This window comes from Arvicola amphibius, chromosome 6, assembly GCF_903992535.2.
Source record: "Arvicola amphibius chromosome 6, mArvAmp1.2, whole genome shotgun sequence".
Classification (NCBI taxonomy): Eukaryota; Metazoa; Chordata; class Mammalia; order Rodentia; family Cricetidae; genus Arvicola; species Arvicola amphibius.
Window position 1 is genome coordinate 58,010,422 of NC_052052.2, and position 19,397 is coordinate 58,029,818.

Here is a 19,397-nt window from a genome sequence, read left to right on the forward strand (position 1 = left end):
CCCTATACCCATGCTACTTTGCCATAGAAACTGGGTGGTAGTGGTGCATGCCTTTAATCCCAGCACTAGAGAAGATTATAAAATAGGAGGACACAGCTCACAGACAGAGACTCATTATGAGATTACTGGAGGCAGGATCAACATTTTGAACTGAGGTATAGGTAAGAGCTAGTAGCTGGCTGTGTTGCTTTTCTGACCTTCAGATTGAACCCCAATTTCTCTCTCTGGGTTTTACTAATCATGCTACATTAATAAGTCTATTATGGGTTAGAAAAATCATCACCAAACATTCCTTAAATGGAAACTTCAGATAATTTCTATTCTATAGATGCACTAGCAGTAACCCAGCATAGTATTGATGCTAAGGCAAGAAACTGACACAAAAGCTTTGGGTGTAAACTCAAAGCTTCATGCATACCATCGAGAAAACAAACAATTTAAAGTGCCTTACTCTATAGACACCTTCACAGTGTGTATAAAGAAGAAGTAAATATTTTGCCACAAGAGAGGAGCTATAACCTGACCGTATATTTTGACCTGTGTTTCCTTTTGTCTAACAGCTTCACACAGACAAACTCATCCCAATTTTTCTCAAGGCCTAATCAACGCTATAGCTACCAGGGAACAGAAAGAAGTTCAACACTTCCTATCTCTGAATGTCTTTCCTAAAAGAACTGTACATTCTGGCTTCTTTTGCTGGGGTGGAGAACACAGGCAGCAGACTGACTTCGGGGGGTAGCGTTTCACAGAACTCAGTGACAACAGAACAGAGTGCAGAGTGCCCAGAGAGGCTTTGTGCATGTTCCTTTGCAGAATCCATCTTCTCTCTTTCTCACAGCACTAACTCACAGACCATTAAATCTCACACATTTCCTATTCATTTTCGGTGTTAAAATACGGCTTATGACCCTGAGTAGAACTATCAAGGATTCTGCCCTGAAAGTCAACTTTTACTATTTGATAATATATGACTTTGAAAAGATCAAAAAGTCATGGGCCATGAACCTCACCACTTAAGTGATTTCAAATGGCTTGAGCATGTATGTACTTTCACAAATGGAAAAAAAAAATAGCCCTGAAAACACTACAAAATTGTTAAAGATTACAACTGCTCCCACTAACAGCTAGACTTAACAATCATACCATGAAAATGGGTTTTAAAAAGAAAAAGGACTTCAGAGATAGAAAATGCAAGTGCTGACAACAAAAATAAACAAATATGACTATTGCCACATCAGAACAAGAGGAAGGTGAGAAAACACGGCGCTTCCTGAGGCTACTGCTTGGTTCGATGAGAGGAGATTTTAAGGAAGAACCTTGTGACTTCCTAAGTTCAAATGTGTAAGCCTTCTACCACCTGATCTCACCGACATGTAGAATCTAAAACAGGACAATCTCATGGAAGCTACCAGAGGCCTGGGAAAGAGGGAGGGGTGTACACGGGTGGGGCTAAAACTACAGCAAACCATTCCAGAAGGCTTTACACAACAGGGTGACTACAGGTAATGACCCTCTGCACTTCCAAAAGCTAGAATAAACGGGTCTTTCTCACATTTCCAACATAAAGAAATGACAAATGTTGAGGGAAAAGAAGTATCGAACCGATTAGACATTATAGAATGCATGCATACACTGAAATATTGCAAGAAATCCCATTAAACCGGGCGGTGGTGGCGCACGCCTTTAATCCCAGCACTCGGGAGGCAGAGGCAGGCGGATCTCTGAGTTCGAGGCCAGCCTGGTCTACAAGAGCTAGATCCAGGACAGGCTCTAGAAACTACAGGGAAACCCTGTCTCGAAAAACCAAAAAAAAAAAAAAAAAAAGAAAGAAATCCCATTAATTTGTAGTGTTTCTTTCATATATTGGTTAATTTTAATTTAAAATCTTTCTCTCATTATATTCAATATAATACAACAGTAAAACTAAAATTGATATTCCATATACACAGCATTAGAGTTATTCACCTGAAAATGAGATATCAAAAGACCTCAATCAGCCCAAAAGCTGACGACCTTGGTGACTAACACTCTACATACTACTTTCATATTACTGATACACAGTAATGATACATACTTACGGAACACATCTCATACACACTGTCACTTTGATCCCATTCACTGCTGTACTAGAAACCTTTGAGCTTGTCTGTTCCAGATTCTTACAAATATGTAATATATTTTCAAAAACTATAGTCCTACCCTACTACGGAATACCAGAACTCACTCCTCTTATCTTTAGACCTATGATTTCATCTGCCTATAACCTCCTTTCTCCACTGCCATCTTAACCTCTAAGACCACTATCCCAGGTATTGAATCTTGGTATAAACCCTGTTTGATTGTGTGCTGTTGATGTAGGAATAGCCCAGAGCCTCAGCCACATAGGAAAATGGCAAAGCCTTCTCCCTGGAGTGAGTGTACATACTGATAGTGCAGAAAACACCTTCCATGGCTTTCTCCTCACCCCACCCCACCCCAGATATTTATAACCTAAAGACTGTTCCCTTATAGAGACTATATATATATATATATATATATATATATATTCCTATATTCCTACCAAGAATAGCTAAAAGTGCCTCTTGGTTTAACTGTATATAATACCCCTTCCTCCTTGTTCAGCTGTATATAACACCCCACCTCCTTGTTCAGCTGTATATAATACCCCACCTCCTTGTTCAGCTGTATATAATACCCTACCTCCTTGTTCAGTTGTATATAATATCCCCACCTCCTTGTTCAGTTGTATATAATATCCCCACCTCCTTGTTCAGGTGTATATAATAATCCACCTCCTTGCTCAGCTGTATATAACACCCAACCTCCTTGTTCAGCTGTATATAACACCCCATCTCCTTGTTCAGCTGTATGTAATAACCCCACACCTCTCTTCAACTGTATACAATATACACACTAAGCTTCTCCATCTGAGAGCCCAAATTACCCAATCCCAGCTTTGTTGTCTGTGTCTTCTCTTCACTCCCTGGTTGCCCCAATCGGGTCTGTCCCTAGAGCCATGCAAGGATATGACAACACAAAAGTCACATTGAGAGACTAAGGAGGGGAGCTCACACTGGAGAAGTAGCAACAAATAATAATTTATATTATTTTTGAATGAATACTACTAGAAATAATCTCTACTGTCACCACTCAGAATAAAACCAAGAAGGATGCCATCATATATTTCATATATAGCTTTTCTTTGAAATTTATGAAATATTTTCCCTTATAAGGTCTTACAGTATTGGTCAATACTAAACCAAGATGTCATTCCAACACAACATTTAGGTCACCACACTTCAGGTGGCTGAATCTTCCTGTAGATGTGAGATGATCCCTAAAGCCAGAAGCAGACAGCAACCTTAAAAAGTGTTTAGCTCCAAGGTTTACTTAGTCTCAAGAGAGTCAAACTATCCTTTAGTACCAACTCTTCTATGAACTTGAGCCAACTGTCTTGCAGGGACAAACCCCTACACATACAGATATAGACATAAATCTTATACCAGAGAGAACAGAAATCTCTCTGCCCAGAACAGATTTCAAGACTAATAAATACACTAATAGCTCACTACTATAAAATTTGTTTTGTCAAAATATTTAGCTCTTTCTTTTGGCTGATTAAACTATAGCTAAACATTATTAAAATATCATGATTGATCATATCGTAATGAAAACAGAAAGGAGGAGAAAACACTTCTATTTCCAGAGTACTATTTCCACCCATTCCCAGACGCTTAAAAGTATTACCTGTAGGTCTTGTGACGGCATTGTGTCTAGCTGGTGTGGCATGCATCTAAGCAACAATGTTTAAGCATTTCACTCTACCATGTATATTAGAAACACAATTACACAGCTTATTTTTCTCTTTTCTTATAAAACGATCCACCAATTAATCAGCAGCTGTAGAACATGACTTAAATATGTAGCACTGCTTAATAGTCTTAATGAATAAGGAAATGAACCTGGGTGGTCATTCTAATGATTGCCATTTCATAGATAACACAAAAATAATGTTTACATGGGTACTAAGATAAATAAACAAAATATGAGGCAGTGGAGGCCACCAGCCAGAGCCTGCAGCAATCTGAGTAAGGAAAGTACCTGACATCTAAGGACTAGGAGATGTGAGGCCCGCACACTCGTCACCTTATAAAAGTCCCAGCGGCTCAGCATGTGTGTCCTCTGAGCAGACTTCCATGTCTATCATAAAGAAATGATCTTTCCTTTCAGAAATCATCTCTTATGGTTTGGAAACAAGAGGTACTCTCCAAACCTCACGTTACACTTAGTCCCAGCTGGAAATGAGCTGCAAGCTTCCTCGCTACTGGCTAGTATCCACGGTGCCAGAGGTACTATGTAATGTAACCGTCAACGACAGTTCGCTCAGCTCTGGACCCTGTGTGCTGCACCACCAGCCCACCAGGCAAGATGCGCCTGCAGGTGAAACAGTGGCAGGAGTGTTACGGGAGTAACTAGCACTTCCTGGCAGGATCTGAAGCCTGCGCGGCTCTGATACCGTGAATCTGGCCAAAAGCCTTTGATTTGGAAGGTCATAAGCCTTAACACGCAAGCTACTGCAGCTGTTCTGCTCCACAGACATGCGAAGTATTCGTTCTGTTTATGCCCACAAACTAGCGCTGCTGTCAGCTTTCCACAGAGAGGCTTCTTTTTGCTGTGAGCAGCAGTTACTGCAGAGACTCATAAATACTCAAAGTGCTGAGAATAAGCGATTGTTAAATGCTCAGCCCCAAATCACCCAGCCAAGGCTCAGCGAACACTGCAGAAGAGGGATCATAGCGAATATAGGAGCAGGAGGAAGGGATGGAATGTTGTGGAATGCTGTCTTCCAGGCATAGCTGTGGCACTCTTGAATTCTCAATGCCTGACATTAACTGCAAAAGACTGGAATTGTCACTATTCTGTCCTAGAGGGTCAAGGGTTCATACAATCCTAGTGTTCCCTGAGGCAGTGAACGGTTGCGGGCGGGGGGGGGGGGGGGGGGGGGGGGGGGGGGGTTGGTTCATAAAGCTCTCACCACTGCCTGAGAATCTATAGGCAACTAATGGTTCACAGGGGAGGGAGCACAGTAAGGTAATCATGATCCCATATAGTCCTTCACCCACACTCATGTAAATAAACCCAATTAAATACATTAGCACACACACACACACATGGAGAGGGGGTAGGTGGGTGAAAGTAAAAGGCACTAGCTAGAAAAAAAGGGTATCAGCAAAGGGACAAATCAGAGTAATGTATAATCAAAATACATTATATGCATATCACAATAAAATGCTATAATGAAACCTTCTGTGTGTATAATTAATATATGCTAATGAAATTTTTAAAAGTAAACACTTCAGCTGTTGAAAGCTCAGTCCCCACTGATAGAGCCAGTCACTGAGAGTGGCTGGACCAGAGGGACTTTACTTAAAGCATTGATCTATTAACGGACATACAAACTGACAGCATTATCGGGAGGTAGTGGAAAGTGGGTGGCAGACCCTGGTTTGAGGATTTGGGTGGCTGGTATGACATGGCGTTATAGAGTATTCCTTGTCTATGGCCTGTTCATGTTTCTCCCTGCTTCTTAGCTGCCATGACCTAAGCGGTTTGAATCTACCATGGTCTTCCATGATGTGTCCACTTGGACACAGACCTAAAAACAACAGAGCCATCTAACAAGGGACTAAAACTCAAAAATCATGCTCTCTGCTAGGCTCTTTTTCAAGTGACACTTGTCATCTGTCACATGACACGAAGTCTAACTAACACATATCCTAACCTCAGCTCTCACAGCTCTGGAGGCATAGGTAATTTGGGGACTCTTAAAGTTCACCCCACTTCCAATCTGCATCAAATAGCAAATTAAAATGTCTAATTATGCTATCATCATATTTGGTATATTATGGACATGGGAACCAAGCAAGAACAATCTAAGCATTCCCTGCTTCTTCTTGATTCCTTTTAGACTGTAAAGATGAAGTGATAAGCCTCTATTAAATCTTCCACATAATTCATAAAGAAAAGAAACTGTGCCTTGAGTATACTACTTAAGCCAAGACTGACCTAAATACTAGTCAAATAAAAACTGCTAATAGTAACTTGATACAAAACCCCTAAGACCAAATGAACTCACTGTGTGAATGAAAAATGACAGGTGTGTTTGCGTGTGTTTCTGCATGTGTGTGTATATACACACGTGTATATGTCCAGATGCATGCATGTCCGTGCATACACACACACACACACACACACACACACACTGTATCAAAAGTGCATACAGATCAAGACAGGCCAGTATATTATTTCAAGGGATTCTTCTCTGTATAATCTCCAGATACTATCTGTGCTTCAACTACTCTAAAATGAACGTCTTACACATCAATACTGGTTACAAGTGGGGGTCTTTAGCAAATATTGAACAGAGAGCTACACTAGAAGCAATATGAAATGATTTATACTATGCATATACATTAGGACAAAGGTCCTTTGCACACAGTGCAGGTTACTTGACAAAATACAAATGAGCATGACAAGTTGAGAGAATGAGAAATGCCCAACACAGAATCTCCCATCATCTCCACCATATTTTCAACACCAATGACACCTGATGTTTTCACCTAGGAACACGTGACTTTGTACTGAGGTAAAATTGTTTTCTTCACTATTCTGGAAAGGAAACATAAGCACAGACATCAGTAAACAGAATATAAAATAATGCCATGCCTGCTGGGTTAGGAAACCCTCCCTTCACAGAAAACATTCTAGAGATTCTAACCAGTAGAAAAATAAAAGACCGCTGTGTTAAGTGTACTTCTATTTTTAAAGGACAGAGGGAAGTCTTATTTATGTCTGACTGCTTATTACACTCAAGTTCCATGCAGAAAGGAAGACAATTGTTTATCCTCACATCCTCGCCTGCAGATCAGTACCGCGTAGAGAAAGAATACAATGTTTTTGCTTATTAAATGACTGCATGAAAAGAGGGCCAGACTATAAGGAATCTATCATGAATTGATTAAGCTAGATCTACCTTAGGGCAATATTAGAACTAAAAGGAAAGCATCACAGAATGGGTTGTAAAAAGCAGAACAAAAATGTACTATATTAAGGTTTCCTAGCCAAATATAGCTTTAATTTTAAAAAAATGAATAATTAAGTATAAATCAATTCAGGATAAGAAGAAACCTAACTTGTAACATGAATACATTTTTTAAAGCCATAATGTAAAACTTTGGCATAAATAATCCACAATCTAAAAATAACGTAATTGTAAATACTATGCTTTTTTCCCATTACCTGAGCGGAATCTGCTTGGGCTAACTTTGTGGTGACCTTCAGTATCTGCTGAAGATTCTGTCCTGTATCTTCAACAAGCAAGTGAGCCAGCAGTAAAAACACATGAGTGGGGACCACGGTAATGAGCGGGAGCAAGGACTCCACTGAAGCCAGCCAGTCACACGTTGCTGCCTCTTCTCCAAGCACTTCCAGGACCCTCCAGGTGGTGAAGACTGAACCATACATGCTGCTCACAGGAAAAGTGAGCCTGCAGGAGAGCTGAAAAACAGGCACAGAAGGCATTAAACAATGAGGAGTGTGTGTCAGAAAATATCCCTGTTCCTGACATTCACTTATTTTATAATTCATTATCGAAATCGTTCCCTCCAACAAAACAAATACACACTTTGAGGTCCTGCCAAATAGTTCTCCACCACATGTGAGGTAATAGGATTAGACAAAGAGGAAAAAAACAGTTGCTCCACAGAACCTGAGGACATGTTAGCACAGAATTTTCTCATGCTTATAGTTCACTCCTAGTCAAGGAAGAGGGGAGGAAATGGATCAGTACAGATCCAGAGGCAGCAGAGTCTGAGAGAAAGGATTCTCACTTTAAAAAACCTCCAAGTGATCAGCAATGAGAAGGAAAATAGACACCCCCTTTCATTTGGCCAGGTCCTTGTGAGTGGCAGCCTAGGGCAGATGGCAGACTTGGACACAGGACAATTCACACTGGTATCAGACAGTATGTGGACGGGAACAGAGCTGTTTCAGCTTGAGTCTGGGAAGTCATTAGTAACTGTGAATAACTTCTGCAATCGAGAGATGGTGCTGCATTTCAGCAAATCTGAGAAAGGGCTCCTCAGAAAAGTGAAGTAGCATAGTCAGATCCAAGGAGTGCACAAAACTGTGCACTGATGCTTGGGCAGAAATGATTCAAGAGAAGTCACAGACATTACAGGAGCATTTGACACTGCCTGCTAATGGGGTCATTCAAATTTCACAGAAGAGGATGACAGAAGTTAAAATCGCTAACTGCCTCTTATGGGAGGATGACATAGAAATAACCATTGAAAGGATAGGAAATAAAAGTTAATATTGGGAAAATGTAATAAACGTGTTAGGATATAATCCGCATGTTATAATATGTGCTCTTTTAAAGTTTAGCATTTAGAAGATTTCAGTAACCCACAGATTTCCGTGACCACCACCAGTACCTATTTTTATGACTTTCCCAGAGAAAGTTCAATAGCCTTTCCCTACTCCCAGTCCCGGAAACCACCCACTGGCATTATAATTTCTATCCTGGCTATTTTGTATGATAGAAATCACATAGTGTTTTAGCTTTTATGAGGATTTTATTCGACAGCAGCACACGTGTTGTGGCTTCCTTTCACTTAGCATGTTTTCAAGGCTTGCTCACGGCACAGCTGTGTCAGCACTTTTTTCTATTGACAAACAGCACTGCATCGTATGTATATGGCTCCTCTTCTCTATCCATTCATGATAGATAGTTGAGCCATTTCCATTCTAGAAGGCAACTACAAACATGCTATTAGCATTTCTACAAACATCTATGAGACAATATTAGTACACAATTTTCTTGAGCATATGTCAATGAGTGACTATCATATTTATTGACTATCAGATTTAAAAATTAATTAGTATTATAAAATATGTGAAAGTTCTAGCCATACTATTAACAAATATGAAAAGATTCATGAGACTCTACGATAGAGTTTAGAATGCTACTTTCTTCCAAGAGTATGAGGAGAAAGATGCTATATTATTAAATTTATCATATCATATTATATTACATAACAAAACAGTAACCACTAAGCAAAAAAAAAAAATCCAGTTGAGAGACTGAGAACAGCAGTACAGTGAAACACAAGACTTTCATCATGTACCATCTTATGCTTTTTGAACTATGTGAATATATTAGTATTGTAAAAAACCTACAAAATTTAAAAAACACCTAAATTTAAACACCTTTGTCATATTAAAAATGCTGTTCATAGGAAGATGAAATTCATTAATGACTAAGGCCAAGTCCTTTAGATTAATGATAACCAATACTGGAGTTCATAAGAGGCTTGGTCTTCAGGACAACCAAGCTAGCTGCTAGATATCATACAATTTCTCTCATTTTATTCTTTGTACAATTTAAATAAAGACTAACTTCTTGCCAAGGTATATGAGCAAGATATGAAACCATCTAATATTTAATAAAGCTCTCAGCACAATGTCTAAAGTTACTAATACAGGGGAAAAAACTGTCTCTATCGTCCTGGAAAAAGAAAGACAAAACAAATGGGTATGACTGGAAAAGAAAATAACTGGAAATCAACATGAATCATGAATCGAGCCCAAAGCCCATTACCCTGATATAGGTAAACAAGAAGAGAAAAGGAATTCCACATTACTTGAAGTACTATCTCCCATCTTATTTTTGTTTGCCTAGTTGGTTAAAGGTAGACCAGCAGTAAGAAATGAATGTTAAATAATACATCACAGTAAGATCCCCTTGCCCCAGTGAGTGACGGCTGCTACTGTCTGGGGAAGGGTGTCATCCACGATTTCCCTACCCTGAACGAAAACAGATGAAAAGGTTGGTACATTCTGCTTCTCAGAGGAAAAAGAAGAAACTAAAAGGATTTGTATTGTGTGTATTTTAGCACAGCAGAAAATAATAAAGAACAAAACCACAGGAAAAAATATACTTAAAAGATACTAGAACTGGCATGATGATGGTACCTGTAATCCCAGCATCTGTGCAATGGGGCAGGAGGATCATGAGTTCAAAACCAGACTAAGCTAAGAGAGAATACTCTGCTTCAAAAAACAAACAAACAAAACTAGGGGCTGGGAATGGTGGTGTACACCTTCAATCCCAACAGAGACACTGGGCATGGTGGTCTACACCTTCAATCCCAACAGAGACGCTGGGAATGATGGTCTACACCTTCAATCCCAACAGAGGCACTGGGCATGGTGATCTACACCTTCAATCCCAACAGAGGCACTGGGTATGGTGGTCTACACCTTCAATCCCAACAGAGATGCTAGGCATGGTGGTCTATACCTTCAATCCCAACAGAGGTGCTGGGTATGGTGGTCTACACCTTCAATCCCAACAGAGATGAGCAGTTCAAGACCAGCCAAGTTTACGTGGGAAGTTATAGGCTAGTCAGGGTATATAGTGAGCCCCTATCTCAAAAAACACATAAAACAAAGGAAAAAACACAATTTAAAACAATAAATAAAACACATATCTGAGGGACCGTAAGGATGGCACAAAAATTAATAGGACTGGCTGATCTTCTAAAGAACCCAGGTCTGCAAACTGTCCATAATCTGTTCCAGGGATCTGATACCCTCTTAAAGCTTCCACAAGCACATTTGTGATCACAGACAGAAATGCAATCAAAACACTGATACACATAAAATTAAAAATATAAATATGCATTAGATAGTTGTTAAAATGTATTTCAATGATTTTCATAAAAGAGTTGGGTTTATCTAATTTTAAAGGATTTTCCTAGAAACATTCAGGTGCATTAAGTGTGAACTGTATGTTGGACATTTGACAGTCGCCGTTGAGCTAAAGAGGTCTGTGAATACAGTGAAGAAGAGCATTAATCTCCAACACTGACTGCAACACTCTTAACAGATAAAGGTGGAGCCATGGAAACTCAGCGCTCGAGAGACAGAGACAGGGGAATCCCAGTGAACTGAGGAAGGCCAGCCTGGTTCGTACAACCATAGTGAAACTGTCTCAAAACCCAAAAACAAAATCAAAAAGGGTTTTTCTTTCCAGCCCTGTGTTCCCATAAAGAATCTAGATGAGAGCTGAGAAATGTGGGAATACTTGGTTATCACCAAATGATAACTCACATCATCCTAAAACGTAAGATCAATGTTTCTCCTTAATTTTCAACCAGTGAAACCAGTTCATCTCAACTTATTGCTAATTTACCATTTTATTTACTAAAATCTACCTAAATGCTGCTATCATTTCCTCCTAAATTCAGCACAAAGATAAATTAGTAGATGGAGGGATAGACAGAAATAACAAAAGAAAAAAATCACCAAAATAAATAAATAAATAGATAGATAAACCCGGAAGGAAAAAAAGAAATAACACCTCACCTCCGTCCATCCTTTGTGGGGCTCTGTGGTGTCAACAGAGGGCACAGGAGACAGACTGCCTCTTTATCTGACAGTAGCACCAATTCTCTGGCCACTCTGCAAGCACTGGCTAAGGAATGACTAGGACCTTTACTAGTCAATACTCATGGCAGTTTTCCCTACTCAAATTTCTTTCTTTATTGCTCATAATTTGTGTACATTGATGCTTTCTTTTATTTTCCATTATATTGGGAGGATTTTCAAACACGTTAGAATTTAAACTAGGGGGAGGTTATTTTTTTTTAATCTGAGTAGATTACAATAAGTGGTTTCAAATTTCACACTTAATAGCCAAATTTTAAAATAAGGCTCTTGTTTTCCACACACTATAAAAAATACTTATTAGATTTTAAAGGAATGAATATCACATTCCCAATCGTGCATTGTTTTATACCTTGGGAACGGAAAGATGTCAAGCCCTATTTTATTTCCTGGTTCTCAGCCTTCAGAAATAGAGAAGCCATCACAGTTCTGCATGGAGGGGTGCTTAACCCACAAACTATACATCTGAAGAATAATTCTAGTTATAATTAAACACTAAGTCAGAACCACGAAGAGAAATCATTAAAAACAGAAAATCCATGGCTTTCATAGAGAGCTTTCTGTAATAAATCAATAGAAAAATGGCCTAGTCTTATGAAAGATGCACATTTGCTAAGAACAAAACGTGCTAAATACTGAATACCCACCATGCACTAAACAATGGATCAGGTACTTTTGGAAGAAAAGATAAAATAAGTTAATATGTTATTTAAGTATGAGAGAAAGAAGAAATTCAGTCAGACAATTGCCTAAAATATTTTAATTAAAGCTATTTCCTATGATCAGCTAAGAAATATAAAGCAAAAGCACTAGGATAGAAAAAAGCAAGATGATTTAATGTTAACAATTGACATCAGTGCCCTGTCCTAACGGCCTGAGGGAAGAGTCACAGTTCTCTCCCTCCGTGGGCTCACCATAGAGTTAAAGGTGCAAACCTGGATCATCCACATTAGCACGCAGCAGTTTTTGCACTGGGTAAATATAAGATATGCTGGGAATACAAAGCACAATGAATACCGACTTGGGGACTTGAGAACATCTGGCTGTGTCTGGAAGAACAGGCAGTTCACACAGAGGAAACGGAAGAGCATTATGTGAGAAACCCAGGATTTAGGGAGAGACTTGGTGAGTGGGAGAGAAGCTGAACTGGTAGATGTGTTTGGAATACAGAGATCACACAGGTACCTGGGGAAAAGAAATCCAAGGTGAAGTGTGGCTTGCATTTTTTTAAAAGGGTGATATAAGTCACTCATAGCCTCAATAAAACAGCACAGCATCACGAGGAGGATATTTTTAGCATCAATAGTATGTATCCCTTCCTACTCCCTCAGTACCAACAGCTGCTAAAGAGGAAGTCCAGCTACCCATGCTGATGAATAAGATACACACACACCTGAGCAAACAGTAAGCCGAGTCCTTAGGTATTAGAGTTAGGGTGAGCCTCGGTAAATAACACTTGTGCTTTAAAAGTACACAATTCAAAGTACATCCTGCCTGAGCAGTAGCACTGGACCCCAGCTCTGGCCCCACCCAGGATCCTATCTTTGTGCTATATGGGAAATTAGGAGGGAAGGTATAAAAGAGTTAATAGGATTCTTGCCATCCTGTTTAGAACTTGGACAGAAAATCCTTCTCTTACTGCTAAGTTGGATATCTACTTCAATACTTAGAATTAAAGTGAAACAATCTGGATTTGGGAAGCTGTAATACACATTTAATCAGTTTCCAGTGCAGACTCAGGTAGGGAATAATGATTCTAGACTCTGGTCACTCTAATGCCTCACAACACGTGACTAAAGGGACCTCCCTTCTTCCAAATGAAGCAACAAGCACGTTCCAGCTGCTGTTCACAGTGAACCCCTCCACAGAGACTTTAGATGCTTTCCTGGCTTTATCTTACTTAACTCTCGCCCAAACCCCAAGGAAGAGAGTGGAAAAGGAATACACTCTACCAAAGACAGTATGTAGAAGGAAAATGGGCCTAGCAGAAATGCCTAGGACTCAGCCATGTCAGACTACTGCCACAGAAAAGGAAGAGGAAAGGGCCAGCAATAGGGTCCAGTGGGTCAAGGTGCAAGATCTCAAGCCTCACAGCCGGGGTTCACAGGGCAGAGGAGAGAACTGAGTCCTCAAAGTTGTCATCTGACTTCCACAAATGTTCACTGAGAGTGTGTACATACACACACACACACACACACACACACAGAGAGAGAGAGAGTTTTAAAGTAAGAGAAAACAAAGACAGAAAACACAAAACGAAGTGAACAAGACTACCACTCCCACTACAGCACCAAAAGAGTCAGAGTCTACCGCTTCCTGAATGGACCTTCCTCATCCATGGCCATACAGTCTTACAAGGCATAACAAACATGTGACAGACCTATTGTCTTCTACTTGAGGCAGGAAAATGTGGTCATACATAAAGACAACAAAAGCCGCAGTCGGGAGCCTGCCATTACATGCCGTATAAATCTTACACTGACCCCTGAACGTGCAGATTTTGAGAAATATTCCCTACCTGGGAGACCCTGACTAGCAAGATATTGGACATATATCAATGGACTCTAAGAATGAAAGCCTCCATGCTCGAGTATGTTAAAGAAGAGTCAAGAGAGAAGGTTCAAGGGTTAAGAGCACTCGCTGCTCTTGCAAAGGACTAGATCCACATCTGGCGCCTCACACCCAAAGATCTGAAACCCTCTTCTGGTCTCTGCAGAAGCCCTCCCTGCAGGAGAATAAAAATCGATCTAATAAAGAAAAGAAGTGCCGAATTAAACAGATTTCATTTCTTTTTCTCAAGACTAATCAGGACTGTTAGTGTCTAGTGCAATGGGATATCAAAAAGGAAGAGAGATCCTACAGCACTTCTAAAACTCATGCCCACAGGAGCACCTATCCTCCCTTCACTGTCCAGAGAAGGACAGCATCTCCCACGTCACTGCCTGACAAATGTGGGAAGTGCAAGTTCACATCTTACACAAACTTCATTAGAAGTGACAGAAAAAGCCCATGGACCCTGAAGAGAAATAAAGAAGAATTCATTACCATGTGGTCATTGTCTCCATAACACTCCCTCTGTAGCACTTCCAAAAGATTCAGAGCCAACTGCTGCCTGGAGGGACCTTCCTCACCCACGGCCAAACAGTCTTCCAAGGCGGTGGAAGACAGGATCTGCAGAAGAGGCACCACGAGCAGCAAGGATGCCTTTGGGATTTTCTGACCCTCAGAAACAGAGAGGAGCTTCAAAGCTAATCACAAAACAGGAGATCACAATTTTTTTTAAATTAACATCAGTCAAACAGAATGCTATTTTATCAATGAAATAGAGTTTTTCTTGCCCTTTTCCAACCAGTTCAGATACAACTAGGATAAGTGACAGTAAAATGAATAACAGTAACATAAAAACTGATTGTGTCTCTTTTACAACTACTGATATTTATAACAGAAGAATAAGGATACTTTTAGGGACAACATATATTATGCATCAAAAGGTATATATAAATAAACTACTTTTTTGATCACTGAACTTTTAATACTATTAAACACTTATACATTATAATATTTCAGCTCCTACTAACAAACAACCAAGAAACTGTTGATGGGAGCAGCGGGCCGCTTCCTGCCACCCGGCTAGCTTTACCCAAAATAATTACACAGAAACTATATTCATTTAAACACTGCCTGGCCCATTAGTTTCAGCCTCTCATTGGCTAATTCTCACATCTTGCTTTAACCCATATTTAGTAATCTGTGTAGCACCACGAGGTGGTGGCTTACCAGGAGAGATCTTAACCTGCGTCTGTCTTGGAGAGGAAAGGCATGGTGACTGCCTGAGGCATCTGCCTGACTCTGCTTTCTTTCTCCCACAATTCTGTTCTGTCTACTCCACCTACCTAATTTTCTGTCCTATTAAAGGGCCAAGGCAGTTTCTTTATTAACCAATGAAAGTAACACATAGACAGATAACCCTCCTCCATCAAGAGACCATGAGTCCCTGTTAGTGAGGGCAGCACACATGCTTCCTCAACAAATGAGCCAAAAGTCATATTAGCAGAAGCTTGATTGAACAGCAAGGTTCATGGCTGACTGTCAGCTAGACTACTAAGAACAGGATCACCAAGGTCCCACAGCACACGCCCACAAAAATCCTTTTGCAGTAAGTAGGTTCATTTCATGGGAACTCAGCCTCCACATCAGAGGCAGACATACAGAAGTACAGTGAGTTAGCCATGCACAGGGTCTCCCAGAGCCTAACTACAGAATGAGTTAGGATATAAGTAGACCTTTTTTACTACTTTTTAAGGTTACTGAAAAAGCTGTGATTTACTTAAAGATGTGATTCATAGGCTTCAGAGCCAAACTATCAAAGTAATCAAGTAATTTCCCCACTACACTAAAAAAGGAAAGAAAAATTCTCTGGACACTAAATCATGTGAGTATGTTGTCAGTGTTTTGTTAAATCACTTGGAAGTCAAACCTTAACACGAACTGAAGTACAAACACATGTTACTATAACATTATTTTCCCTTAATGTTGGCCTTCATCCATAGTGGCCTTGAAGACAATATAAACATCTATTATCTTTTTTTAAAAAATGAAACATATAACAAGCATATTCAATATCATATTATAAATTCTCCAGATATTTTTATAAGCTATTATTTATAAAAGTCTACTGATAGTAAGTACACTGTATTTTATATTAATACTTGATTTTGAATTTGAAATGATTGACATTCTCTTGATTATCTATTACTTTGAAAACTATGTAGTTGCCCAATATACTAAACAGTTTCAAATGAAAATCTCAACAATTTTCAATGTGGTTTACTCCCTTAACCAGGATAACCTCAAAATAGGCATTGGTTTACAAGAGAAGGAAAATTCTGCCAGCTAACAGCTGTTCAAAGCATTTGCTTGGTCCTGTGTCGTTTTTCTATTGTACATGAGTCAAAACATATGTTTGAAACTTCAGAATTAGAAAAGCAGCTTCCATAGGGCTTTAGAAATTTTTTTGTCAATAAAACAAATACAAACCATTTATATACAACGTCAAATTTACAAGGAAAAAAGATAGCAGGGCCATTGAGGTGGGTCAGTGGATAAAGTGCTTGCCCAGCAAACCCTAATGACCTGAGTTGCACCCCGGAACAGTAAAGATGAAAGGTGAGAATGCCCTCTGTCATCTGACCTCTACATGCAAGTGATGCCCTGTGTGTGTGTGTGTGTGTGTGTGTGTGTGTGTGTGTGTGTAGAAGTCAGCGGCCAACTCAGGGAATCAGTTCTCTCCTTCCACCATGTGGTTTCGGGGACTGAACTCAACCTGTCAGGTACGACAGCAAGTGTCTTTATGCACAGAGCTGTCTCTCTGCACAGAACAGAATCTTAAAACAAAAACAACCTGCCAAACACTTAATTGTTTACAAGATTCTTATATATTATTCTCATTTTGATATATGATTATGAATAAAGAAAATGTTAATATATACATTTTAAATGGCATGGTACTATCACTCATATCACAACAGGGTGCATGAACAACTGGGCAAATTATGAGATACGGAAACATACACAGGCTAGCACTAGGGTAAGAAGACTAATCTACTTGGTGGCAATTAGAAAACAACCCAGACTAGAAATATGCAGAAGAACACCTGCCAACACTTATATTTACATTGTTGTCTAGAAAGTCTATTTTTATTTACCTAGGTTTAACATTGGCTTCTGTTGACTTGCTGGAGTCTGCAGAAGTAAAAAAGCAGTTCCAATAATGACAAATTTGACAGGAAAATCCTAAAAATATAAAAGAACAAAAAAAGTTTATATACAAGGAAAATGAACTTCAGTGAGCAGTTGTAAATACTGTGCAGACTGTCTCATAAAGTCTGCCCTACTGAAGAAATACTGGCAGATAACACACAGTGTAGGTTAAATGTTCAATCAGTGTCTAAAAAAACAAATTAAAGCAATATAATTCCAAGAGAAAAACTTTGGTTTTTGGTTCACTCTTTCCTGCTTTGTCTGTTTGGTTGGTTGGTTTTCTTAAAGAAGAAAACTTTCTACTGCCAATCTTCAGAGGAGGGAGTCCTCGTGAGTCACCATAACAGCATGAGATGATGGATTTAGTAATATAATATTAGAAAAAATTTATTAAATTTTTATACTTACCTAACATTAGCCATCTACATAACTTATAAATTACATGAAGTATAATTTAATAAACTATGTCATATAAAAGAAATATTAATGTGAAGGAAGTAGAGATTGTATTATAAAAACAAAGTAGTTCTGTGAAGAGGTAAGAATTATAAGTTATTAAGCATACTTAAAAAATAAGCATGTAATATAAAAATCATTAACTACAGCAAGGACATGAGTAAAGTGAAGAAGACAATTGCTTACAATGCACATCCTGCTTACTTAGATAACATTATAAACTTCTTGGGTCTTTGGTAGAGTTGAAGACAGATAGGTATAGTTATAGTTTTCCTTAGTTAGTCTTCCACTAACTATAACTCCTTCTGTCATACACAAACATGTTCTGCACAGCATCAACCTCAACATTTTCCCATATAGCCCCACAACACAACTCTTTACTTTCTGTCCCCAAACTGCAAGGTCTAGAAGTTCAAGCCCCACAGGGAAAAGCTTCAAACTGGCAAGAGGTTCTTGTGGGCATACGGTTACTCACTGCCCTGGATTCTACTTCATAGTCTGAAACATTCCACAAGGCTTCAGGGAAGTCCATAGAATAAAGCAACTGGTTGCTTATAGCAATAATCATATTGCCATATTTCTCCCAGCTCCACCTTCCCAGCCTGATTTCTGGGATCACATTTGAAAATGAACTTACACATCTTTTGCTTCTGCAAGAGCATGGGCTCCACTTGACCTTTAGAGAGATTCAGTCTAACATAGAGCCTGGCTACAGAAAGCAGGAGGAGGAAATCCCTTCATAACTAGCTACAAGTGTCACAGGATTCTTAATGACAGAAAATATTTGGGATCACACTTTTAGTCCTCAATTCAAACAAAAGATGAAAATGAACACTACCCATGTGACATGATCTAATAACATATGCTAGCCTAGTGATGCTATCATTAACAATTCTCAAGAATTTTACGAACTTACTCATGGGTGTGTCTTTTAAAAGAAACTGAAAGTGGGTGTAAAAGAGTCTGCCTCCTGCAGAGGACACAAAGGAAAAGGTGACGCTGCTCACATAGTCCCCAAGAACCACAGCTTCGCTTCAGCCCCTGTCCTCTGCAGTGAGCTCCGCCAGCTATGCCCACAGATCATCCCTTCCTCAGAATTTATCAACTGAGTCATGCAGAGCAGAGAGGTGAAGTGAGTCATCTGGTGACAGTTTCACAGAAACGGCCAGTCCCTAACCTTTGTAAAGCTACCATGTTTAGTCTATTCTAAGCTTGGAGAACTTACCCAGTTTCCCCTAAATTGATATTTTCGCTTAATTTTGTTGACAGAAGTAAATCATTTGGCTTGAAATGTAAGACAATGGAGACAAACATCTGACCTGGAAGGTGAATGGCTCACCTAAGGCCAAACCTAGCAAACCACACAGTCTGAGAAACAGGCCTAAAGAGTGTGAGGCCCCTTCTCCCACACAAGAGTGGAGAGAACACAGACAAGAGAAAGGGTTCACTAATATTTAAACTGAATACCCAGCAGATGAACTCAGCAGAATGATGATGGATGATAGCCTTAAAATACATAAGGCTACTTTACTGTCCTTCAAATCAATATTTATCTAGGCATTAAAGGTTCTCAAATTAATTTTCAACATTTTTTAACCTCAGGAACATTAGCATGAAGATAAGTAACAAAAAACTTTATAACAAACACATAATATAGTATATTCGATTTT

General features: G+C 39.3%; 1 protein-coding gene across 2 annotated transcripts in view; it reads right to left on the reverse strand.

Moving 5' to 3' along the window:
• The window catches only part of Focad (focadhesin), a 282,441-nt gene that overhangs the window by 182,897 nt on the left and 80,147 nt on the right, over nucleotides 1-19,397 (reverse strand). For both annotated transcript variants that reach the window (XM_038334886.1, XM_038334887.1), the window contains exons 9-11: nucleotides 17,217-17,304; nucleotides 14,557-14,759; nucleotides 7,300-7,557 (exon numbers count right to left, since the gene is read on the reverse strand). In XM_038334886.1, coding sequence (XP_038190814.1) covers nucleotides 7,300-7,557; nucleotides 14,557-14,759; nucleotides 17,217-17,304 — 549 coding nt within the window. The remainder of the gene's footprint in view (nucleotides 1-7,299; nucleotides 7,558-14,556; nucleotides 14,760-17,216; nucleotides 17,305-19,397) is intronic.